The sequence below is a fragment of the Budorcas taxicolor genome, chromosome 6 (genome assembly GCF_023091745.1).
Source record: "Budorcas taxicolor isolate Tak-1 chromosome 6, Takin1.1, whole genome shotgun sequence".
NCBI classification, from domain to species: domain Eukaryota; kingdom Metazoa; phylum Chordata; class Mammalia; order Artiodactyla; family Bovidae; genus Budorcas; species Budorcas taxicolor.
In genome coordinates, this window is record NC_068915.1 from 110,041,847 (window position 1) to 110,067,020 (window position 25,174).

The 25,174-nt window shown below is 35.4% G+C and overlaps 1 protein-coding gene across 2 annotated transcripts in view; it reads left to right on the forward strand.

Moving 5' to 3' along the window:
• Nucleotides 1-25,174, forward strand: part of CPEB2 (cytoplasmic polyadenylation element binding protein 2) — a 75,192-nt gene that overhangs the window by 30,517 nt on the left and 19,501 nt on the right. For both annotated transcript variants that reach the window (XM_052641977.1, XM_052641978.1), the window contains one exon: nt 7,577-7,627. In XM_052641977.1, the coding sequence (XP_052497937.1) occupies nt 7,577-7,627 (51 nt within the window). The remainder of the gene's footprint in view (nt 1-7,576; nt 7,628-25,174) is intronic.

Here is a 25,174-nt window from a genome sequence, read left to right on the forward strand (position 1 = left end):
AACCCATGCCAGTATTTTTGCCTAGAAAATCCCCTGGACAGAGGAGCCTGGTGGGCTACAGTCCGTGAGGTCACAAAAGAGTTGGACACAACTTAGCAACTAAACTCATCAAATGGCTATCTTCTCATTAACTAGAAGCTTTAAATTTGAGAATACACAAGCATTAAGAAATGTTGGGGAAATGACTGCTTCATTCTATCCTTTCTAATTCACATTTCTATAACTTTAAAAGAATGTTTATAAATCTAAGGAAACATGAAATAAGAAATGTTATCATTTTATCACTAATAAGTTCTTTGTGTTGGTAGTAAGTAGTTTGGAGAAAGAACTTATGTGCTGATACGTATCAAAAAATATATATATATGAATCACTAATAAGTTCTTTGTGTTGGTAGTAATTAGTTTGAAGAAATACCTTATGTGCTGATACATATCAATACATACATATATATATATGGATATATATGTCAATAGGCTAATATTGGCTTAACTTATTGCATATCTTTAAATATTGCCTTGTGAATAATTTATCTTTATAGTTGGTAAGTTGTATGCAGTTGTCATATTTGTCAGTGTTTTTTGATGCGGCTCCAATCCAAAGAAAGGCAATGCCAAAGAATGCTCAAACTACCACACAATTGTGCTCATCTGATATGCTAGTAAAGTAATGCTGAAAATTCTCTAAGCCAGGCTTCAGCAATACATGAACCGTGAACTTCCAAATGTTCAAGCTGGTTTTAGAAAAGGCAGAGGAACCAGAGATCAAATTGCCAACATCCTCTGGATCATTGAGAAAGCAAGAGAGTTCCAGAAAAATATCTATTTCTGCTTTGTTGACTATGCCAAAGCCTTTGACTGTGTGGATCACAATAAACTGTGGAAAATTCTTCAAAAGATGGGAATACCAGACCACCTGACCTGCCTCTTGAGAAACCTATATGCAGGTCAGGAATCAACAGTTAGAACTGGACATGGAACAACAGACTGGTTCCCAATAGGAACAGGAGTACATCAAGGCTGTATACTGTCACCCTGCTTATTTAAGTTATATGCAGAGTACATCATGAGAAACGCTGGGCTGGAAGAAGCACAAGCTGGAATCAAGATTCCTGGGAGAAATACAATAACTTCAGATATGCATATGACACCACCCTTATGGCAGAAAGTGAAGAGGAACTAAAAAGCCTCTTGATGGAAGTGAAAGAAGAGAGTGAAAAGGTTGGCTTAAAGCTCAACATTCAGAAAACGAATATCATGGCATCTGGTCCCATCACTTCATGGGAAATACATGGGGAAACAGTGGAAACACTGTCAGACTTTATTTTGGGGGGCTCCAAAATCACTGCAGATGGTGACTGCAGCCATGAAATTAAAAGACACTTACTTCTTGGAAGGAAAGTGATGACCAACCTAGACAGCATCTTGAAAAGCAGAGACATTACTTTGCCAACAAATGTCCATCTAGTCAAGGCTATGGTTTTTCCAGTGGTCATGTATGGATGTCAGAGTTGCACTAAAAGAAAGCTGAGTGCTTAAGAATGATGCTTTTGAACTGTGGTGTTGGAGAAGACTCTTGAGAGTCCCTTGGACTGCAAGGAGATCCAACCAGTCCATTCTAAAGGAGATCAGCCCTGGGTGTTCTTTGGAAGGAATGATGCGGAAGCTGAAACTCCAGTATTTTGGCCACCTTATGCGAAGAGTTGACTCATCTGAAAAGACCCTGATGCTGGGAGGGATTGGGGGCAGGAGGAGAAGGGGACAACAGAGGATGAGCTGGCTGGATGGCATCACCGACTCTATGGACATAAGTTTGAGTGAACTCCGGGAGATGGTGATGGACAGGGAGGCTTGGCGTGCTGTGATTCATGGAGTCGCAAAGAGTCAGACATGACTGAGTGACTGAACTGAACTGAATATGCATCTAGTCCCATCACTTCATGGCAGAGAGATGGGAAAACAGTGGAAACAGGGTCAGACTTTATTTTTTTGGGCTCCAAAATCACTACAGATGGTGATTGCAGCCATGAAATTAGAAGACACTTGCTCCTTGGAAGGAAAGTTATGACCAACCTAGATAGCATATTGAAAAGTAGAGATATTACTTTGCCAACAAAGGTCCGTCTAGTCAAGGCTATGGTTTTTCCAGTGGTCATGTATGCATGTGAGTGTTGGACTGTGAAGAAAGCTGAACACCGAAGAATTGATGCTTTTGAACTGTGGTGTTGGAGAAGACTCTTGAGAGTCCCTTGGACTTCAAGAATATCCAGCCAGTCCATCCTAAAGGAGATCAGTCCTGAATGTTCATTGGAAGGACTGATGCTGAAGCTGAAACTCCAGTACTTTGGCCACCTCATGCGAAGAGTTGACTCATTGGAAAAGACCCTGATGCTGGGAGGGATTGGGGGCAGAAGGAAAAGGGGACGACAGAGGATGAGATGGCTGGATAGCATCACTGACTTGATGGACATGAGTTTGAGTGAACTCCAGAAGTTGGTGATGGACAGGGAGGCCTGGCATGTGTGATTCATGGGGTCAAAAAGAGTGGGACACGACTGAGTGACTGAACTGAATTGAACTGAATGAATATGCATCTGAAATGGCTAACATGAATTGTCTTTTTGTATATGTATTATGCATATTGTTAAAATATTAATAGACTAATAAGGCAATTTTTTGGAGAAGGAAATGGCATCCCACTCCAGTACTCTTGCCTGAAAAATCAATGGATGGTGGAGCCTGGTAGGCTGCAGTCCATGGAGTCGCTAAGAGTCGGATACGACTGAGCAACTTCACTTTCACTTTTCACTTTCATGCATTGGAGAAGGAAATGGCAACCCACTCCAGTGTTCTTGCCTGGAGAATCCCAGGAATGGGGAAGCCTGGTGGGCTGCTGTCTTTGGGGTCCCACAGAGTCGGACATGTCTGAAGTGACTTAGCAGCAGCAGCAGCAAGACAATTTTTAAGGTACTGTAGGTCTTCTAGTTATTCACCAACACCAGGAATACAGATTTTTCAAAATTATTTATTTTCAATTTTACAGTATTCTAATGTAAAAGAGACCAAGAGGGAGTATATACCCATTTCTTTATATATGTTAAAACCATCATGACATTACTATATTTTGTCATATTTTTACAATCATAAATAATAGTCCAATTAACTAAAATTCAGTTTGCTCAAACTCATTGCTACAGGACTTTATCTGTAAAGTTATCTTCTGGTATAACCGAGAACTAAGTAGCTTAAATATGATAGGCGTTTTCTCTTTTACGTAAACATAAGACTCCGAGAAGTAGTGTTGGGGTTCTCATGGGTCTGGGGTCCTTCAGTCTTGTAGTCTTCACACCCAGCTTCTGCCTCATGACCTAAGATGGCTGATTCAGTTAAGCCATTGCATATGCATTCCAGAAAGCAGGAGAAACGCTAAAGAAAAGGGAAGAGCTTCCCTTTTAAGGATACTTCCCAGAAACTTCACTTACCAGTTTTGTTTTACATTTGTTGACCACACGGTAGACACATGGGCACACTTAACTACAAGAAAGGTTCGGAAAGTCTACTTTTTTCCCCTGTGGGCAGCTCTGTGTCTGCCCATTTGTGTGTCTTCGTATTGACAAAACAAGTGTTAATCTACAACTGCCTCTGTGCCACAGGCCTTTTGACAATAGGGGGAAACTGGTTTTATAGCAGTGTGGCTTTTTTTCTTTTTCTTTTTTTTTTCTATATTAAAGGATAAATTATCTATGCTGCATAATCATTCTGTGAAGTTTTTGATTGAATGAATTTTTTGTACAACCAACCATGCCTACTTTGATCCAGATTGTTATTAGCTAGGAAGTCATTATAAGATAGTGATTAAGTATGTAGCTAATCTGCTTGGAGCGAATCCTGCCAGTGCTGTAATCTTGGGCAACGTGTTTAACTTTTTGTGGCAAGGTTTATCTTCAAGTGGGAAGATAATGGTACCTAAGTCAGGATTGTTGTGAGGGTTAAGTAATTCGTTGTAAAGAACTTAGAAAAGCTCCTGCTACTGCTGCTACTAAGTCGCTTCAGTCATGTCCGACCCTGTGCGACCCCTAGACGGCAGCCCACCAGGCTCTGCCATCCCTGGGATTCTCTCTGCAAGAATACTGAAATGGGTTGCCATTTCCTTCTCCAAGAAAAGCTCCTGGTACATCATAAACCTGCCAAGTGCAAGTGTTAGTTGCCCAGTTGTGTCTGACTCTTCACAACCCCATGGACTGTAGCCTGCCAGGCTCTTCTGTCTGTGGAATTCTCCAGGCAAGAATACTAGAGTGGTTTAGGCCAATCCCATTCTCCAGGGAAGCCCATAAAACCTCCAGTGTTAGTTATTACTGTCAATTGGCAGATTTTTAATGAAAGTAATTTTAATACTACCCTTTGTAAAATGGATGGGCTTCCATTATAGCTCAGATGGTAAAGAATCTGCCTGCAATGCAGGAGACCTGGATTCTACCCCTGGGTTGGGGAGATCCTCTGGAGAAGGGAATGGCAACCCATTCCAGTAGACTTGCCTAGAAAATCCCATGGACAAAGGAGCCTGGCAGGCTACATAGTCTGACACGACTGAGCAACTAACACTCACTCACTCACTCACTCACATGTAAAATAGAGCCGTGAAAGTTTATTTGTAAAAAGGTATTAGTATTTCACTATGGCAGATGGTGACTGCAGCCATGAAATTAAAAGACGCTTGCTGCTTGAAAGAAAAGTGATGACCAACCTAGATAGTATATTCAAAAGCAGAGACATTACTTTGCCCACTAAGGTCCGTCTAGTCAAGGCTATGGTTTTTCCAGTAGTCACGTATGGATGTGAGAGTTGGACTGTGAAGAAGGCTGAGAGCCGAAGAATTGATGCTTTTGAAGTGTGGTGTTGGAGAAGACTGTTGAGAGTCCCTTGGACTGCAAGGAGATCCAGCCAGTCCATTCTGAAGGAGATCAGCCCTGGGATTTCTTTGGAAGGAATGGTGCTAAAGCTGAAACTCCAGTACTTTGGCCATCTCATGCGAAGAGTTGACTCTTTGGAAAAGACCCTGATGCTGGGAGGGATTGGGGGCAGGAGGAGAAGGGGACGATAGGATGAGATGGCTGGAAGGCATCACTGACTCGATGGACGTGAGTCTGAGTGAACTCCGGGAGTTGGTGATGGACAGGGAGGCCTGGCGTGCTGCGATTCATGGGGTCACAATGAGTCGGACACAACTGAGCGACTGAAATGAACTGAACCGATGGTAGAGGAAAAGTAACTGGGTAATTTTAAAACAAATCTAAATCTTCTTATTTCAATTTGGAGTGTTTTATTAATTATCTTGAGAGAATTTCTTCTTTGAAGAATTATATTTTAGAACATATTTACACATATCTATCCATTTGCAAATAGAATATCTGTTCATTGAACTTTCCACATAAGATGTGCCTTTTAAGTCCATTCAGAGCCAAGAAGTCAAGACTATTAGTAATGAAAATATCTTGTTACCTGTGTCTTGGGATAAAAAATAAAGTGAACAGTGGACCTATTAGAGGAGAATTATGTGGCAATTGGAAGTTGAGTGTCTTTTGAAGTGGAACTAGGCTTAAGGCTTTGCTTAGTTTACGTTTCTTGGAAATCTTGCTTAAATCCCTGAACTTGGTTAAATACTCATTTGTGTTTTTGTTTTTTTTAATATAGCCTACTGTACATAACTCTTTACCCTTGGCTAAGGGTATTGGAATTGTTTATTTGTGTCTGTCTCACCTACTGCATCATTAGCAGAGACTATCTCACTAGTGTTTGTATCCTTAGTATCAGTGTACAGACTAATGAACTTGTTACACTGAACAGAGCAACACAGGTTGCCACTTTGTTAGGGATTTTGGTTTTCAGTCTCAGTATAACGGTGATTTTTTTTTTTTTTTGGTAGCCTTAAATTGTTCTCTAAATTTGGTCATCTGCAACAAGATGTTTAGAAATAGGCATATTTCCAAAATAAACTATGATCCTTCAAAGTAATGTTCCACACTGTTGAAATATCCAGTTCAAGAGAGCTCTGCTTCCTAACTCTTTCTATCTTATGCCCTTTGTACTTATTCTTCTGGTTCTCACTCCATACTAAAGTATTGCATCAATGAACTTATTTGTATGGCATTCTGTTAACTAATGTCATGGTGCGTGAAACTTAGGAGTCAGTAAGGGCTGGTAAATTGTCCTTTGAAGGTCAGAAACGTTTAGTTTAAGTTCAGTGTGAAAACGAAGTGTATAGTTAAATTAGAACTCAGATGACATGTGTGTGTGTATGTATAGATATATATATATGTATATATATACACACGTATATATCTGCTTATATGTTTTAATGTCAAAATTGGATTACCTTTGCCACTTGCTCTTGCATTGGAGATGATAAAATTCTTTAACTTAATAATTAAAAGCCAGTAGAAAATATCTGTTTTTTGTGGGATATTTTGGAGAGGACCCTTAGAGTATAAAGTACTTGCTGAGGTGGTAAAGGCGGATGCAGTTACTCTGTAACTCCTTACAGATCGTGTCAGGCTCACTGACAGTCATTGGTTTCTCCCTCTGGTATCAATACACTGCACTCTGTTGTAGTGTCTTTTTCAAGGGCTGTGCTAAAAGTTGCTAAAATGCAATCTCACAGATATTTAATTTTTCAAAGTTTTCTAAGCAGATTTTAATGTACCTTTCTAATAGCCTATCAGAGATTCAGTCATTCGAGGAAAATCCTGTATTTTCATGGACTACAAACAAATGATCATCCTCACTATTGGGATTTAATGAAATAAATGTTATTATGTAAAACTGCAGCAGTTGTTCATGTACAACTTTTTTCTCTTCCACAGCAGTATATAGTAGTTGTCCCTTCTGTATTTTTCTAAATGCAAAATTCCCTAATGAAGGATGACTCAAAAAGAAGTATTATGCTCCTAAGCTTTAATATTTTCATTTTTTATGTTTTTATTTTTGTCCCATTTATAAACATTGAACAATATCAAACAGTATTAAATTTCCAATGTTATTTATAGTAAAACCTTTAAAATGTTTTTATTAAGCTTTATTTAAATTCAGCTTATAAAATCATTGAATTCAAGAGCAAGTTGAGAACAGTTTTTGCGGCTCTTTTTTTTTTTTGATATTTTGTTGTGTTTTTTTAAGAATATAAGTTTCTGTCCTTCAAATATGATTTTTGGGAAAATAGGTCTTTAGAGAGAGAATTACAAACAGATTTGAGATTTTTTTTTTAATTTTCACATCTTGTATTAAGTTTGAAAGACTAGGATACCTACATTGTTTTTACATTCCAAAAAAAGAAATCTTGATTCTGTAAGGGGTGCTCCCAAATCACATTGTGCTTTTATATTCTGAGAGCTAAAAGTTCACTGTTTTCAACTTCCAAAGATAGTTTCAATTAATACACTTTTAACTAAACATTAATTTTTTATTCCTGAAGAACTGTACTGTGCTCAGTAAATTTCTTCTCCTTACTCCCCTTCCTTTTTTTTTTTTTTGGTTTTCAAATAGCTCCATAATCTTCAAACTTCCCTTTCCCATCTTTTTAAAGGTCGATTGAGCTATCCACATCCAGGAACTGACAATCTATTGATGTTAAATGGTAAGTTTTTATAAAAACATTTTATGTTTTCAATTGATTTATATAAAGATGACTGAATACATGTTTCTCTAAACCTTCCCCATGCATACAAGTTAATCATTTTATAAGTATAAAAATGAAGCTGCAACTCTTCCTGTATAGAAAATAGAATTAGGAGTTTGAGCATATTCTCACTGGCAAAGCAGCCATTGAAGTATATTTGTGACAGCATGATTTAATTTAATGACTATGACTGTGGAGGCAGTCCTGAGTTTGAATATCAGCTTTCCAGTTTATTGTATTAACTTGTCAAGTAACTTCCATGAGCCTTAGCTTCCCATCTGTGAAATGGGAATAGCAGTCTCAAAGTTCATTATGAGAATTAAATGAGATGCTATTTACAAAGTGTGTAGAACCTGTTATTATATATTATAACACTTGTGTTTGTGTTCGACTAGGAAATATACTGGTGATTCTCTAAATATGGTAGTCATACTTAATTTATTCTAGTTAGAAAGTTTACACAGTGAATTTTACTCTCATGAAAAAGAATAAATAGACTTTCATTAAAGTTGTTTTCTTTCTGTTGGACAAATATTGCATTTGGAGTCACAGTACCTAGTACTTCCATGACTTTGGAGTAGACATGGCAGGATTAAAATACCCTTCGCAAAGGTTGCTTTTATTTATTTGTTTTTTAATTTTAAACAACACTTATTTATTGTAGAGTATGTTCAGGGGGCAGGTCTGAGAAGAGGGAAGAAGGATGAAGAAGGAATGGTAAAGATAGTATAGGAGCTCCTTAAAATGCATAATTAACTGCTAGAGTGGCTTGACACTTCTTCAACTAAAGCTTTGCTGAAAACAGTTGGCAATGAAGTTGAGAAACAAAGAGTGAAAAAACGGCCAGTGTGAAGCTAGACCATGTGAACTCTAGTGTTAAGTAAAAATTAATATTAAGTAAAGATGGAAAGATAGGAAGAAAGTCTAGGCTACCTAGGAGAATAGTCAAGGTAGATAGGACTAGGGAATAAAAGAAGAATTGAAGAAGCAAAGCGTTAAGTGAGGTGACGGATTGATTTGTTCAACATTTGACCCTTCTGTACTGAGCACCTACCACATGCTAGCCTAGTCTAATCACTGGTTTATTTATTCCTGAGGATCTTCTAGGATGGTTAGAAGTAGAATTGTCACAGTATTAACAGACTCTGCACTCTAGACTGAGGTCATGTTCACGCCAGGCCTTACAGAGGTCTAACAGTCCATAGACTTTGACCAGAAAGGCACTAGAAATTACATTCCAGGACTTCTTCTTCGGACCTTTTTTCTACTGTGGAATTAACAAACCATATCATCATTTAAGCAGCTGGTCTCTGAATTCTAAATCTGTGATTGAAAATTATATTGTTGAAATTGAGTTTACAAAACAGAAAATAAATCATAATCTTTATTACTTTTATGGCTTGATTTATAAAATAATAACTTTAGATAATGATACATTTTTAATATGCTGATCCTGACTTCCTTAAATTCTTTTCTTTTGGAACAGTCTGTGTGGTAAATAAAGGTCATTCACATTTCTATTTTTAACTTCTAAGAAAAGCTATTCAGTTGAAAAGTGAATTTGCATATGTTTCACGTATTCTGTTAAAATCTATCTGAAGGAAAGTGCTGTATGAGATAATTTGTTAGATCATTCACAGATGTTCTTAGACTGCTGAATACATAGTAAAATAGAATGATTCAGAAGTATATCGTAATCACAATAGAATGTGCTGGTTCTATGTGAGCAGAGCTTAGTAGCCACACTGTTTTTATACTTTATACTTTCGATTGCACTAAACATTATTAAACTAATTGACTTCTTTAGTTGTCTAAAACCTTTATAAATAATCTAGATGTTGAGTGTTACATCACATAGTAGACCTAGTCATATTTTATTAAATATATATTTTCAAAAATGACTTTGGAAGAGTAAAAATCATGTCCTTGTGAATAGTTGAAAGAGTTGGATTTGTTTGGAGAATAATAAAATTAAGGCAGGCAGGAGTTACATCTTGTGGACAAATCTGTTTTTATTTTTTATGTTAGCGTCCTTTACAGAATTCCATTTTAGGGTTATAGTACATACTCAGTACAGTAAGCCATCCTGGAAATTCTGAACTTCTGACAAGGGACTAGGGGAGAAAAATGGTGCTGAATCTAAGACATCAGAAGTGTTTAGGCTAGTAGAAACAACTGGATCCAGAGAGGAAAAAAAAAAACTTTGCTTATCTGGGATCCTTGGTTAAGAGGAAAAGCCAAAAGCAGAAAATAGGGTATATTTGTAGGGTAAGAAAGTATTAAATGTTAAGATTGAAGGGTTATTTGTAGATGTCAAGGTTATTGAAGGGATAAGTGAGAATTAAGTGATATTAATATCAAACTTCTGCCTACACTGAGTTATTATGAAATGTTATTGATTGATTAAAGAAATTATAGCATCTCAGTACATAGACCTGCTTTTTAAATTGTTGCTCTTTTTAGTTTGTCATGAATTTAATTCACCATTAGGCAACTGATTTAGTAATATTATTTAACCAACAAGCATAGCTGATATTATTGACCTTTAAAATCAATATTGGTAATAAATTCTACATCAGTATTTCTTCCATGTGGTGGTTTAGCAGTAGTTGGCAGTGGTTGGAATTACAGACTCTGGAGCCAGGTTATCTGAGTTTAAACCCAAGTTTGCTATTTTCTAACTGTGTGACCTTGGGCAGTTTACCTAACTTCCCTTTGTGTCTTGAGTCCTCACGTGTAAAAGAGACAGCATTCTGCCTGCTTTAGAAGGATCTTGTAAGAAGTGAGTGATTTAATTCACATGAAGTATTTAGAACAGTTCCTGACAGTAAAAGTCAGTTGTGGTAATGGGTGATGAACAGTGACAAAATCACTTTGAAAGAGTAAAAATCGTGTCTTGTGCGTAAATGAAGAAGCTGGATCTATTTGGGGAATGTAAAATTAAGAGAAGACATAACTGGAATTTTTAAGTGTTTGAAGGAAGTTATTTATAGTGGACAAAGACATATGTTACTTCAGAAACCCTGACTAGAACCATTTGGAAGATGCTCAAAGTTGGAGTCAATAAAAGTAAAATGATTCCTTAAGCAGTGTTTCTCAAGTGTGGTACATTTACCCTTTGTGGCACCCAAGATGACTTTTGATGGTGCACAAATGCTCATTAAAATAAACACACTCCTATTACAGTTTCATCCAGCCATAAAATTAAAGACACTTACTCCTTGGAAGAAAAGTTATGACCAACCTAGAAAGTATATTCAAAAGCAGAGACATTACTTTGCCAACTAAGGTCCGTCTAGTCAAGGCTATCGTTTTTCCTGTGGTCATGTATGGATGTGAGAGTTGGACTGTGAAGAAGGCTGAGCGCCGAAGAATTGATGCGTTGAACTGTGGTGTTGGAGAAGACTCTTGAGAGTCCCTTGGACTGCAAGGAGATCCAACCAGTCCATTCTGAAGGAGATCAACCCTGGGATTTCTTTGGAAGGAATGATGCTAAAGCTGAAGCTCCAGTACTTTGGCTACCTCATGCGAAGAGTTGACTCATTGGAAAAGACTCTGATGGTGGGAAGGATTGGGGGCAGGAGGAGCAGGGGACAACTGAGGATGAGATGGCTGGATGGCATCACAGACTCGATGGACGTGAGTCTGAGTGAACTCCGGGAGATGGTGATGGACAGGGAGGCCTGGTATGCTGCGATTCATGGGGTCGCAAAGAGTGGGACACGACTGAGCAACTGAACTGAACTGAACTGATGACAGTTTTAAGATCATTCCTTAGCTAATACAGGACTAGCAGAAATCTGTAATATTCTAGTGGTGCTAGGTTTGAGTCCATTAAAAGATAGTATATAAACTCAGGTCTAGGGGTTATGAAGATAAGGCAGACAATGTAAACGATTTGTGATTCTACCTTCTTGAGTAATTAGCATGATAGCTAAACATGTAAATACTCCTTTTAAGTAAGGGATAATAAAGGATAAACAGGGACTGGAGTAAAGGTCAGGAAGTTGGTCAAAATAGGTGAAACTCTGAAGTACCCCTGGCAAATCCATAACTCTGAGCCTCTGTTTACTCAGATATAGAAAAAGTTATAATCCCATACTTGTATGTCTTGTGACGTTGTTCTTTAGATTTCTTTTTTTTTTTTTTACAGATTTTAACAGTAAAAAATGTCATTGAAATATAACTGCAAATAGGCTCCTACAATAGACCGTGTTCCTCAATTCAGTTAAAAATCCAGTTAACTAGTGAATACTGCCACTGTTGAATAATTCAGATATTGTAGAAGAGTCCAGCTTTAACATCTAGAAGTACCTTAGGGAAGTTGCATTATATAGCAATGGGTAGATTGTCTAAAAACCAAAGGTTTTAGTGGCTGATGTTAGAATGACAGCTTTAATGTTTGTATTTCTAAGTGTATAAATCTTACATTTTTAATAATAGCAAAAAAAATCTTTTCTAGGAGTAATACAAAATGGTGCATCATTGGAGTATTTGTTTCTATTACTGTACTCCGTTCCCATGTCTCCCAAGAAAAATAGCTTACATTTTTATTAGTACACGCGATTTTTCAAAAGGGGAACAGACCAGAAGTGTGGGGAGTGGGTAGCAAGCTGGTTTGAAATTCAGATTTGTTGTGATTAACCACATACAGCCATGTTTGTAATCAAGAGCTTGCTCTATTTTAGGAGGAAATAATGTGTATCTTTTAATTAAGAAAATGTACTCAGTAATGAAATTGTCTTAAGTATATTCAGTCATGAAAATAGGAAACTTGAGTATGCAATCAGTTCTTTTTTGATGCTGATAGAAGTGAAGTAGATCATAGCGGATTTATTTTGGATCTTGAAAAGGATTGTGCTTGGGGGGGAATATTTCTCCCCTTGATTTTGGCTCTTTTAGAACAAAACATAATGTCTTTAGCTTCACACCAAGAAAATGTTAACCTTTAAATATATTTCAGCTGATTTGGTATGTTTACCTGTCCCTTCCTCCAGTTGCAGTAATTCAGGTACCACAGACTGTTGCTGAGAGTAAATACCTAAGGGCACAAAGGGCCTAAGGAGAAGGTTAGAATTATCCTGTTTCTTTCTAAGTAGCTGCAGGTTAGAATCTAAACATTATTGGTAACCAGGACCAAACTGTAACATCCCTTGTATAGGAAGGATCTTCAGGCTTTTCTCACGTCCTTATTACCTTCATTGAAAACAAAGAAATATATATGTGTGTGCCTATAATGTATATTTTAACACACACACATACATACATATATACATATATATATACACATGTATGTTAAACAGCCAGTTCCTCACTTTTTATGATGCTTTATAAATCTATGTACCTGAAATTTAATACTCTAAGTACAGTGTTTTTATACTACAAATTATTTGCTTTTTTTTTTTCTCTAAATCATATTCTAAATGAGTTTGGGAGGGGCATACTGCTTTAAAAAGTTTGTTTAAATTAAAACAGAATGATTACTAGACATGTAATGATTTTCTTTTCTCACTGAGGATTTCTGATAATTCTGATTTGGTGACAGTGGAACATACCCATGAAATTCACATAGAAATATTAGTAGGAAAGTTGAGTACACACACCATTGTTTAGCATAATGGTAGGAGATTGGTTATTTCCATGACAGGGAATAGGGAATGTTTCACATGGTTTAGCTTCATCTGCAGTCAGTTCTATTTTTGGTAATGTAGAGACTTGGAATCTGAGAGTTGTCCAAGAAATAAGGGCAATAGCTCTTTACAGGATTCTAAAATTCCTCAGGTATGAGATAGTTGAAGAAACTTTCTAAGTAATGTGTTCAAGCCTAGAAATGAAATGAAACCTAAGATGCTGTGAACATTTGTACATATTTTCACTGTTTTAATGTTGACTAGCCTCAGCTAAGAACATAAAAGCTAAGACCATAAACTGGTTATGATGTCATTAATTTTCTCAATAGATCATGAATTGTCATACAGTTGCTAAGTCATGTCCGACTCTTTGGGACCCATGGACTGGAGTGCACCAGGCTTCCCTGTCCTTCACTGTCTCCTGGAGTGTGTACATTATTACTTAACCATAATTTTATAATATGACTTTAAATTTGATGAAAAGTTTTATTTTCTTTTGAATATTTGACCCTCTACAACCATGAGTGAAATTCCACAAAGCAAATTTATATTAGATTAATGCCTTTAGATAAGCAGGAAGCCCAACTTTTGTGAAGTGCTTTGGGGCCTATTGACCACTTTGATGCTGAATAAAAGACTTCAGGGAATTCATCCTTCCATAGCCTGTTCTTGATAACTCCTTTTATAATTCCTAGTGTCTGATTTTCCATAGTTGACTGTCAGTCTGTTTGAAACCCTGTATATGTCTCAGAAGACCTAGATGACAAAATTCCAAATGCCACTTCCAACACTACCTCCACCCTAAACTAATATATAGATCAGTTAAGCTATGTATTAATATAATCTGTATATACACATAAACACATGCAGAGGTAAGCTATATATAAATGTGTATATAGGTGAGGTTTTGAGGTAACTGGAACTCATGGACAGGTTAAGTCTGCATTTATATAAGAGAAGACAACAGTCTGTACATACAGTATACATAACTAAAGACAGTAAAATGCAGGATGTTAATGAAGTTACTTTATATAAAAGACTAATACAAACCTTACATTTACTGGCTTATTTCTGGAAATAAAAACAATTAAGACTTTTCAAGTTTGGTTCTCCCCTGTTTATTATAGGGGAACTAAGACTGTATCCCCACCCTGTAAACACACTTCTTTATATTAAAGCCTTAGTATAATTTTTTTTTAATTTTGTAAAATCTCTACAATAGAATGTGTTTAATGATGTAAAATGTTTTCCTTTGATCTTTAAATTTCATACCTTTGGAGAGACTACATTTCTGACAACCTTTAATACATATTTTGACTTGAAATTTTTCAATAACAGATTTTTCCCAGACTTAAAAAAATCGATGAATATGAATTAAGATCTTGATTTTGACAGTCATTTTTGGTTTACTGCTAATTCTAGAGTAGAAATACTCATAGTATACTCAGATTTGGGAGCTAAGTTATTTAAAAACAAGTTGTAGATTTTATCAAACTGGTACTCTTATGAAAAATAAATTGCAGTTTTTCTCCATGAGGAATCTGTAAACTGCTAGTAACATAGGTTGAAATACTTTCTGCTTTACCCTTTTAAAGGTTTAACATATGTACTATTCTTTGAAGATACTAATAATAGTTTGTATCAGAATCCCTCTTACTCCAGATGTGGAGACAATAAACACTTAGCTGTTATAAAATGTACCAAAAAAGACTGAAAGCACTGTTAGTCTGTCATTGATCATTTCCTCACTTAAGCAAGTTTGAACATGAGTCTTGTATTCTGTCTGTCTAAGCTCTGTAGACTTCAGTGGACCAGTTCAGTATTGTTTTAGCTTTTCACTCTTCTGTGTCTTCCAGTTATTTTTCCATGCAGGGCTTTGCATAAAAAGGGATGTTGACCTGAATTACTAGTTGGACATTATATGCTGTATCATTTTTTATAATAAGTAGAAAAGTAAGGATTCAATTCAAGTTGTCTCCATTCATTGGGAAAAATATTTAGGATGCTATTTAACCATAAAGTGTTACATATTCCTATCCCAATTAGATGAAAGAAATATTTATTCATGAGTTTAACATAATTGAGAATAAATTTTGTATTTCCAGTTAATTTCACAGTTTTTATATGGTTCAGATGGGACATAAAAGAGTGCTTTGTAAATATTAAAACACCATGCACATGTTGTGTGATGATATTGAGGTAGCTCTTAAGACAAAGTAGTTCTAATTTCCAGATGCCCACACAACTTTCCCTGTCACAGATGTTTGTTTATGTGGGCTTATTTTTAGTTCTGACATTTTACAATTTGTCCTTTGTTTACATGCAGCGAGGAGTTATGGGCGAAGACGAGGTAATTCATTTCTGTTTGCTATGGTATAACTGTTTCTAATTGGGTTTTACTGATCAATGTTGTAATTATCCCAAATTTATTATGCAATGTCTGGAAACTCACTGAAAAATTGTGTTTTGATTTGCACACTTACTTGTCCAAGTTTTGAACCCTAAATATCTTAACCTTTAAGGTACATTTTCATACTAATATGGTTATTTAATAAATTTTTCCATTATAAATGTCTAGATTTTAACTTTTTAAAGTCATTTGTGTATCTTTTAAAATAAACCTTCTGTTTATAGTGTTTTAAGAGATGTGTTTAATAGATACTACGGAAGGCGACATGCAATATGAATTTTCTGCTCTCCCAATCTGTAACTGATTGTCTTATCTATGGTATATAATTTACAGCTCTAGTTTATTAGTTTTATGTTTGATCCAGTTGAACATGCCAAATACCAAACAGATTACTATTAACACCGACATATAGAAATCATGTTGCTCATATTTCTCTGTCTTAAAATAATCCTTTCTTTCTCTGTCTTAATACCACACGCACATGCACTTTCTCTCTCTCTGTCTCTCTCTCACACACACACACTTTCTCTCTTGCACAAGAGTCTTCCCCTTTGGGTTCTTGTTTTCTTAAGGAAAAGACTAGGACTATGCAGCGCTGCTTTGTTCAGCTTCCTAGGAAAGCAGCTAACATTTTCTGTGGCTTAAACTTTGCTTTTCTTTTTCATGTGCAGAAATTGATAGGAAGAAAAGTAGATGTGATGATGGGATGAGAAGAAGCAAAAGTAACTTTACACTAGATTATCCTCTGAGTGATGAATAGCCATACGACTTATGTGGTTGTTGTAAGTGCCAGTAACCATAGTACTCATGTAAAAGGATTTTCCTTAGCTTGTAAACTCTTCCTTGAGCCATGGAGCATAGATAGTAAGAACAGTGCCTCTTGATAAATTTTATGTATGTGTGCCAGTGCTTCAAATTCTTTTTATCTAGTCATGAGTGTGTGACTTTGAAAACAAACATGCAAAACTGTCACCACTGACGACAGAAACTAGTATTTTATATGTGTCAGTAGTATTTCCAATTTCGTATTTCAACGTTGTCTGAATTTAACTTCATTTTCAGAATCTAGTTTCTTGAAATGCTTCACTGAATCTCTTGGTTCTTTATTTTCCTAACTAAAAAATGAAGAGGATTTAGAGACTAATGACTTAGAAAACTGAAGCTGAATAACTTTGTAGAGATTGTTACTAGCAGCTGAGAAGAGGAGAAAAATTGAAAATTTTAGTACCGATTTTCAGTTCTCTGGACTATCTTATTTCACTGTGGTATTTTAATATGGAAATTTAGTTTTCTTGAAAAAAGCCCATTTACCAATCTGTGTTTTTAGGTATTTTTGAAACTGTAGAGCAATTTAGGATTCTTGTCTTTTTATGCACGTTTCATCTTTTAATCTTAGTGTGATTTATACACCTGATTTGGTATATTCCAATGTAAATGTCATAATCTGGAAAGTTCTTTGAAACAAGGTATAGGAAAATCATGTTGTTTATCTTCTTTTATCTTAATTTAATAATTATAGACTGTGACTATATTAAGAAAAAACAAAAATTTGTGCTTTACTCAAATATCTCTGTCCTCTGGGAGCCACAAAGACTTCTACTTCAGAGCTGCCTCCCAGCATTGGAAGAAAGAAGACTCTCACTTGGTTTTAAGGCTTTTAGTAGAAGCCTTCTGTAGCACAGAGCTGACAGTTGTTATACTTACTTGGCTTAGTTTAGCAGGAGGTGGAGTGAAGCGGGTAGGGCATGGTGGTGGATAACTTTTCCTCTCACATTGTATAGCATTAGTAATTTTTCTAGTTGTTCCTCCTAGGAGTCTGCTTTTAAAATTTTAGATTTGATAGTCAGATGAAAATACACTGTGATAAAGCAGAATGGAAAAGAATATGAAAAAGAAAAAAATATATATATATACACACACACATACATCCACACACACATATATATATAACTGAGTCACTTGGCTGTACAGCAGAAAATTAACACATTGTAAATCAACTATACTTCAATAAATTTTTTTAAAGTATACCCATTAGAAATAACTATTGAGAGGTCTTATTTGAGTTTGAAAGTACTTTTAACACAGTAAGTAATAAAATATATTTTTTTAAAAAGCACATACTAAAGGAGTGTCTCAACAAGAAGTAGCCTGGCTTTCTTCCTATTTTCTACTCACTTTTTCCTCTTCCTATGCTAGATGTCGTAGCAGTATCACAATGATAACCTTTTAACTATCAAAGATTCCTTTTATGGGTTTCATATTTTAGATATGGTCCATCAAAGAAAGTCCATTTATTTATTTAGTCATTTTTCTTTTCTAAAAATAAAACTCTCATGCACATCAGATCTGTTGATGTGGCATGTGTCACAGTGAGCCAATACAGTTTTTGCCAAAAAATAAGACATTGCTGTTTACCAGTGAATGGTGGGTGGACAGTATTATTTTCACAAGCATTTTGACTTTATAGTCTAGTTTAAGAAGAACTATTTTTTTCTTCTTTTGTCACCTTTGACTCACCTTTAAGCTCAGGCATAGAGTAGCTGTTTTCATTTAAAAGATTTCCCACTTGAGTGCAGTAAAAACCAAATTACTACCAAAATGAATGTATATATTTTAATATCTTTAATAATGTCAATATAATCCAAACTGCCTGTGGATACTAATATATGAAATATACCTTAGGAAATAATCAAAATTTAAATATGCTGAAAGTGATTAAGAAAAGCAAAGATTTCTTCCCCTGCTTTTCATTTGTATCCTGCCCCTACTCCTATGTATTTCTGTGCCCTGGGAGCCATAAAAAGTTCTTCTACAGTGCTGCCTGAGGGCCAGGATTAGAAAGGAGAAAGACTCTTATGTCTATCTTATATATTCAATGTTTATTTCATTCTGAGAGTGAACATACTGGTCTGAGCTTGGAGTAGGTTTGGAGGTTGTGAAAGAAGTGTGAAGTGTAACTTAAGCACTATCTCTCAGTCTGAAATATTTCTGTTACTGTAGCCTGTCCTTTTAATGTAATAATAGGGACAGGATTAAAATGCTGCCCTATTCCAGTGGAGTAAAAATATACAGAATTATGTTAAATAACAGAAATAAAGAATCTGTTTTAGTTAGTGAAACTAAAAACCACAAAGCAATCTTTTCTAGCAGGCAAGCCCAAAGCTTTACTCGGTAGATTTTAGTGTATTACATATGAAATGGGAAGATGGGAGAAATACTTTTAAAGGGAGTAAAATTACAGAGCCTTAATTAGAGTGGTTGGATTTATTCATACTGTGTATATAGCCATTCATATTCCTGTGCCATAATGAATAAGTATTAATAATACATTATACTTAAAATATTGCTTAAAAATTGATCCAGGATTTTCTGTGATTAGATTTGATTTGAACTCATTTGACTCTTTAACAGTCTTATAAAATAGCCAGAGTAAGTATATACTCCCTAACATCACCACTACCAAATCCTTTCATGATGACATAAAGGCTGACAATTTTCATCTTTGATAACTACTTTTATCACCTTTTTATTGAATTATAATTTGTATGCAGTACTATTGGAGAAGGAAATGGCAACCCACTCCAGTATTCTTGCCTGGGAAAACCTGTGGACAGAAGGAGTCTGGCAGGCTGCATTCCATGGGGTCACAAGAGTTGGACATGACTTAGAAACTAAGTACCAGCAGCATACAGTATTACACTAGTTTTAGATGTACAGTGTGGTAATTCAGTATTTTATGGAAAATGATCACAATGATAAGTCTAGTAACCATCTGTCCCCATACAAAATTATTACAGTGTTATTAGCTATGTTCTCTATGCTGTCCATTATCAATACATCTCTGTGTATAAACTGGAATTTTAAACCTCTTTATTCCTTTTACCTATTTCTATTTTGTTTGTTCCACCTTCCTCCCCTCTGGCAACCTCCAGTTTATGCTTTGTATCTATGAATATGTTTCTGTTTTGTTTTGTGTATTCGTGTTGTTTTTCAGATTCCGCATATAAGTAAAATCATACAGTATCTTTTTTTGATTTATTTCCTTTAATGTAATTAATACCTTTTAGGTCATCTGTGTTAGTGTGCATTGTAAGATTTCATCTTTTTAATGGCTGAGTAATATTTCAACAACATTTCATGAGTTGCCTTTTCTTCACGTCCATGCCAACACTTGTTATTTCTTGCCTTTTTGTTATAGCCATTCTGACAGGAGTGAGTTGGCATCTCTTTGTAGTTTGCCTAATAATTAATGATGTTGAGTATCTTTTTATGTATCTTTTGGCCATCTGGATGTCATCTCCGGAAAAAAGGCCAATTCAGGTCCTCTGCTTATTTCAAAATTTTGTGTTGTTGATACTGTGTTGTATAAGTTCTTTCTATGTTTTGGATATCAACCCCTTACTGTCATCTGTAGATGTCATCTCCCATTCAGTTGATTGCTTTTTCATTTTGTTGATTTCCTTCACTGTGCAAAGCTTTTTATCATTTGCTGTAGTCCCATTTATTTATTTTTGCTTTTGGTGCCTTTGCCTGAGGAGACATGTTCAAAGAAATATATTGCATAAACCAGAGTCAGAGAGCTTACTGTCTATGTTTTCTTCTAGGAGTTTTAGGTCTTATATTTAAGTCTTTAATCCATTTTGACTTTTTTTTTTTAATATGATGTGAGAAAGTAATCCAGTTTCATTCTTTTCGTGTAATTCCTTTTTCCCAGCACTGGTTTTTGAAGAGACTGTCTTTTCCCCCTGTGTGTTCTTGCCTTCTTTGTCATGCAACTAATTGATCATAAGCATGTTGGTTTATTTCTGAGCTTTGTTTTCTGTTCCATTGATCTGTGTGTCCTTTCTGTGTCAGTACCATACTGTTTTCATTACTCTAGCTCTGTTGTATAGTTTAAAATCAAGAAGCCTGATATTTCAAGCTTTGTTCTTCTTTCTCAAGACTTCTTTGGCTATTCAAAGTTTTGTTTTTTGCTTTTTTGGGGTTCTGTGCAAATTTTAGAATCATTTGTTCTAATCATGTGGAAAATGTCATTAGTATCTTAATAGGGAGTGCATCGAATCTGTAGATTGCTTTGAATAGTATGGAAATTTTAACAATATTACTTCTAATCCATGACAGCAGTCTATTTTTCCATTTATTTCTGTCATCTTGCATTTCTTTAGCACCTTACAGTTTTTAGAGTATAGGTCTTTCACCTCCTTAGTTAAGTTTGTTCATTGATATTTTTTTCTTTTTTATGTGATTATAAATGGGATTATTTTCTTGTTTTCTGTTTCTTATAGTTTATTAGTGTGAACTCAATTTTAACCCAAATATATTATGTCTAGCAATTAGTTTACAAAGACATATAGGGTACCAAGTTTTAACTGATTTTTTAAAAATTAAATATCTTTATTCCCTGTGAGAAAAGGACAAACCTATTATTGGGGCAAAACATTTTTAAGTAATAACTATAGCTCCTGTCTCAGTTCTTTGGAGAAACATTCTAGATAGTGATTCTATCTAATTCCACAGGTGGTGCTTGAGAGAGATCAGTTCCAGACCTATTTCTGTTGTTTGGATAGTTTTTTTTAATCCTTGCGTATGAAATAAAATTCATGCCATCACACTGGTGGGTCATTTAACCCAGTGGAGTGGCTGCTAGGATCTTGAAGCATGGGAGGAATATTCTTTCTTAATAATAACACTTTGTTTTGCATTTGCTTTAATTTTTAAACCAACAATCAGTAAATAAAAGTACAGGATATACATTAAAATCAAAGAACCATGCTTACCTTTAAGCTATAAATTAACTTAATTTTGCACAAATATTTTGTTTTCCTCTCCTGCCTGTCCCTGCTGTGTTTCTGTGTTGGGAAATGTCTTAATTCTGGGCATCCAGAATAAGGCTATGGTCTGAAAAGCCAAGTATAATGATTAGTTTTGGGCATATTAGAATAGCCACCAGTGTCAAAGTTAGTAATTGCCCATTACTTCTCTAACTGTATCCGTTGTGCTACACATACACCTGCACACATAAGAGGACCAGATGTGGAGGAGTAGCTCTCAGTCATACAAGCATATGTGTAAGTTTGTCTTTAGTTCCGTCTTCAGTTTAGGATGCTTGTAGTAGAGTTTGTATTATTGCTTGTATCAAACAGCAGTTTTTATATGGATATAGAGAAGTTCCATGCATTCTCTAATGATTTTTTTTTAATACTTTAAAGTGAGTAATTTGAATCATGATTGTATGGGTATGTGTTAGTCACTCAGTCATGCCCGACTCTTTGCAACTCCATGGACTCTGCCAGACTTCTCTGTCCATGGACGTCTCCAGGCAAGAATACTGAAGTGGGAAGCCATCTCCTCCTCCAAGGGATCTTCCCGACCCAGGAATCAAACCCAGGTCTCCTGCTTTGCAGGCAGATTCTCTACCATCTGAGCCACCTGGGAAGCCCCAAAAGATCATGAAATCATGATTAACATCATAAATGAGGCTCGTATTTGTGGTGGCTGCAGTTTTTCTCACTACAAAATCTTTGCTGATTTCCTGGTTTTGGAGAAGGTGTACTTTGAGTCCTGTTTATAGGAATATGCATTCTGTTATGTTGCTTTCATGTTGAAAGGAGATCTTGGTGACCTGTTGAATAGGCCTGGCAACATAAAGGCCTTCTCACACTCTTTCACTGGCATTAATTGGCCAACATTGTATAGTCCTATTTTTCTCTTTCATCTCTTATGGCTTCTATCTATAATATTTATTGTAACTACCATATTTACTTTTTAAAATTTTATTGTACATTTTAGATATCTTAGTGTAAGCTAATTTGCTTGCATTTGTGTTTGTAAGTAGAGCTTTTCCTAACTTATTTTATAACCCTGATACTAAAACCTGACAAGAATATTATAAGAAAACTATATACTAGTATCCCTCATGAAGTAGAGGTAAAAATTCTAAAGAAAATATTGATAGACTGAATCTAGAAGTTTATAGAAATGGAAAATGTATCATGATTAAGTGGGATTTATCCCAGAAGTATGATTGACATTTGAAAATCAGTTACTATAATTCACCACATAAACAGAAGGAATTAGAAATACCATGCATATATGCATGCAGTAGAAATACCACAGATATAGGAAGCATATCTGATAACATTCAGCAGCTATTCATGATTTAAAAATCTCTAAGGAAACTAGGAATAGATGGGAATTTCCTCAGTCTGTTAAAAACCATGCATTTTGTGTTGATTGATGTCTGCTTTTTCATACTTAGTATTGGTGATTTTAATTTTCTTTTTTATTCTTTCTTAGAAAGTATTTTTTAAGTACATGGAAGGCATAATTATTTAGTGGTCTTCTTTTATAATCATGTTAATTTGAGTTACAGGGAAGGGTAATTGGGAAGATGATAAACAGTATTTTTGTTGACGATACATGTTTAGTTAACTCCTCTTTTAAATGAGTATTTAACTCTAGAGCTTTTATGGCTTCTAGAACGAAAGTGGTCGTGATTTCCCAGCAATAAAGATTATCATGAGTATGGCCAGTATATGACATGTCCCCAGCCTTTTCATTGTATCTTTTGTTCATCTGAACTTTGGCTAATAGATTTTAGACATAGATTACACTTGAATCTTTGATAGTTACTATATTAACTGCAGTATTTATTTTAGACAGTATCTGTAGTTAGAATACTATAGTTAGTAATACAGAATAGGGCTTCCCTGGTGGCTCAGCTGGTAAGGAGTATGCCTGCAATGCAGGAGACCTGGGTTCGATCCCTGGGTTAGGAAGATCCCCTGGAGAAGGGAAAGGCTGCCCACTCCAGTATTCTGGCCTGGAGAATACAGAAAAATTCATTAGTATATAATGAGTATACTTAAAATATTATAGTTAAGAGAAAAAATTTAAGTCATTTGGGTCAGCTATCTGATGTTGCTTATATAGTGATTTTCTTTATCACTGCATTCAGTATTTCTGTTTAAGTATTGGCATGTCTGAAATAAGTATAAAATTTGGATTTATCGTTTTAATCCAAAACTAAATATTGATGTTGTTTCTCTACCTCATCTTATTCTTCTTAAAATATAGAATTATTTAAAGTCCAACTGTAGAAAGTTGAACTAGTTATTCATAATTAATATTACTTGTGATGGTTCTTGATGAGGTTCTCTTTAAGGAAAATAGTTTCATTTTGAAGAGCTTTCTTTCTATTGATCACAAGGAATATTGACATTTGTTTTTCATGGTCCTTATTCCTGATAGCAAAGGTATTGGGAAAGCTAAATATTCATAGACTTACTCAGTGAATATGGTTATATTTCAGAACATCTTGTTAAATTAAATTTGAATATGCAGAATAATTTCTTTCCTATACCAAATATGGTCTTTCCCCCATTTTTGATCTTATAAAATTAAAATTCTTACTTATAACATCTAGCTAGCTATAGCTCACAGACATGTCTCCCTTTCCTCAGCCCAACAACCCCAGTTCTGTGCAGGCCATCACATTTCAGGTTGTCTTTGTTACATCAGTTGCATCATTATGTACCATACTTTTCAAGATGATAGCACATTAATGACACTTTATATTGAATATTTATAATTTGTATATATTAAGACATAGTACAGATTATATACATTTTCTCCTCATTTAAAAAATCCTTTACTCCATCTTGAAGGAAAAAAAAAACCTTGCCTATATCCTTCTTTTTCTTTCTGTAATAAACTTGTTTGATGTCTGTACTTCACAAAACTCTACCAGCAGCTTTACTAATGCTACTGCCTTCAAAGATCATGCATGTCTTCAACTTGTCATTGTTCTCAAATCATTATCTTAACATCTGACATTGTTCCTTCATTGCTTTTTTTATTCTTTCATTTCTCCTTTGTAAGTTTCCTGAGGTGCTCTCCTTACCATTTCTCACTGGAGTTCTTATCAGTGATGTTATAAAGAACGTTAAGCTCCACCAGTTTACTGGAGAGTTGACCCCAGACAACTTTCTCAGCACTGTGACTCTTCTCCTTGCTCCCCATTTCTGAGTGTCGCAGATGTGAAGCTTGTGAACCTTCACATGTCTAGGACACATTTCCCTTTCCTGTTGCAGTTTCAGGTCTTTACTGTCCTTACACTTATTCAGTTAATGATTTTTACCACTTATATTCTAAAACCTCTTAATTCCTCCTTTCCATTCTTTTTTCCTGTTTCATTTCCCATCTACTTTTCACTGCTTCAGGTACCTCCAACTGTACCTCCTTCCTGAATTTTTTGAAGGACTTCTGGTTGGCTCATTTCTCATATCGTTAACCATATTTGCCAAGAGGAGTCTTCCTAAAATACAGGAAAAGTTATCATCGTGCTTGAATGCCTGTATCCAGTTATTTTTTGTTTGTTCCTTTTTGTTTTTTCGCTGCCTAAATAAAATGTGTCCTGTAGCCTGGCATTCAAGGCTAAGTGTTCTGTCTAGCCCAGGGTGCTTT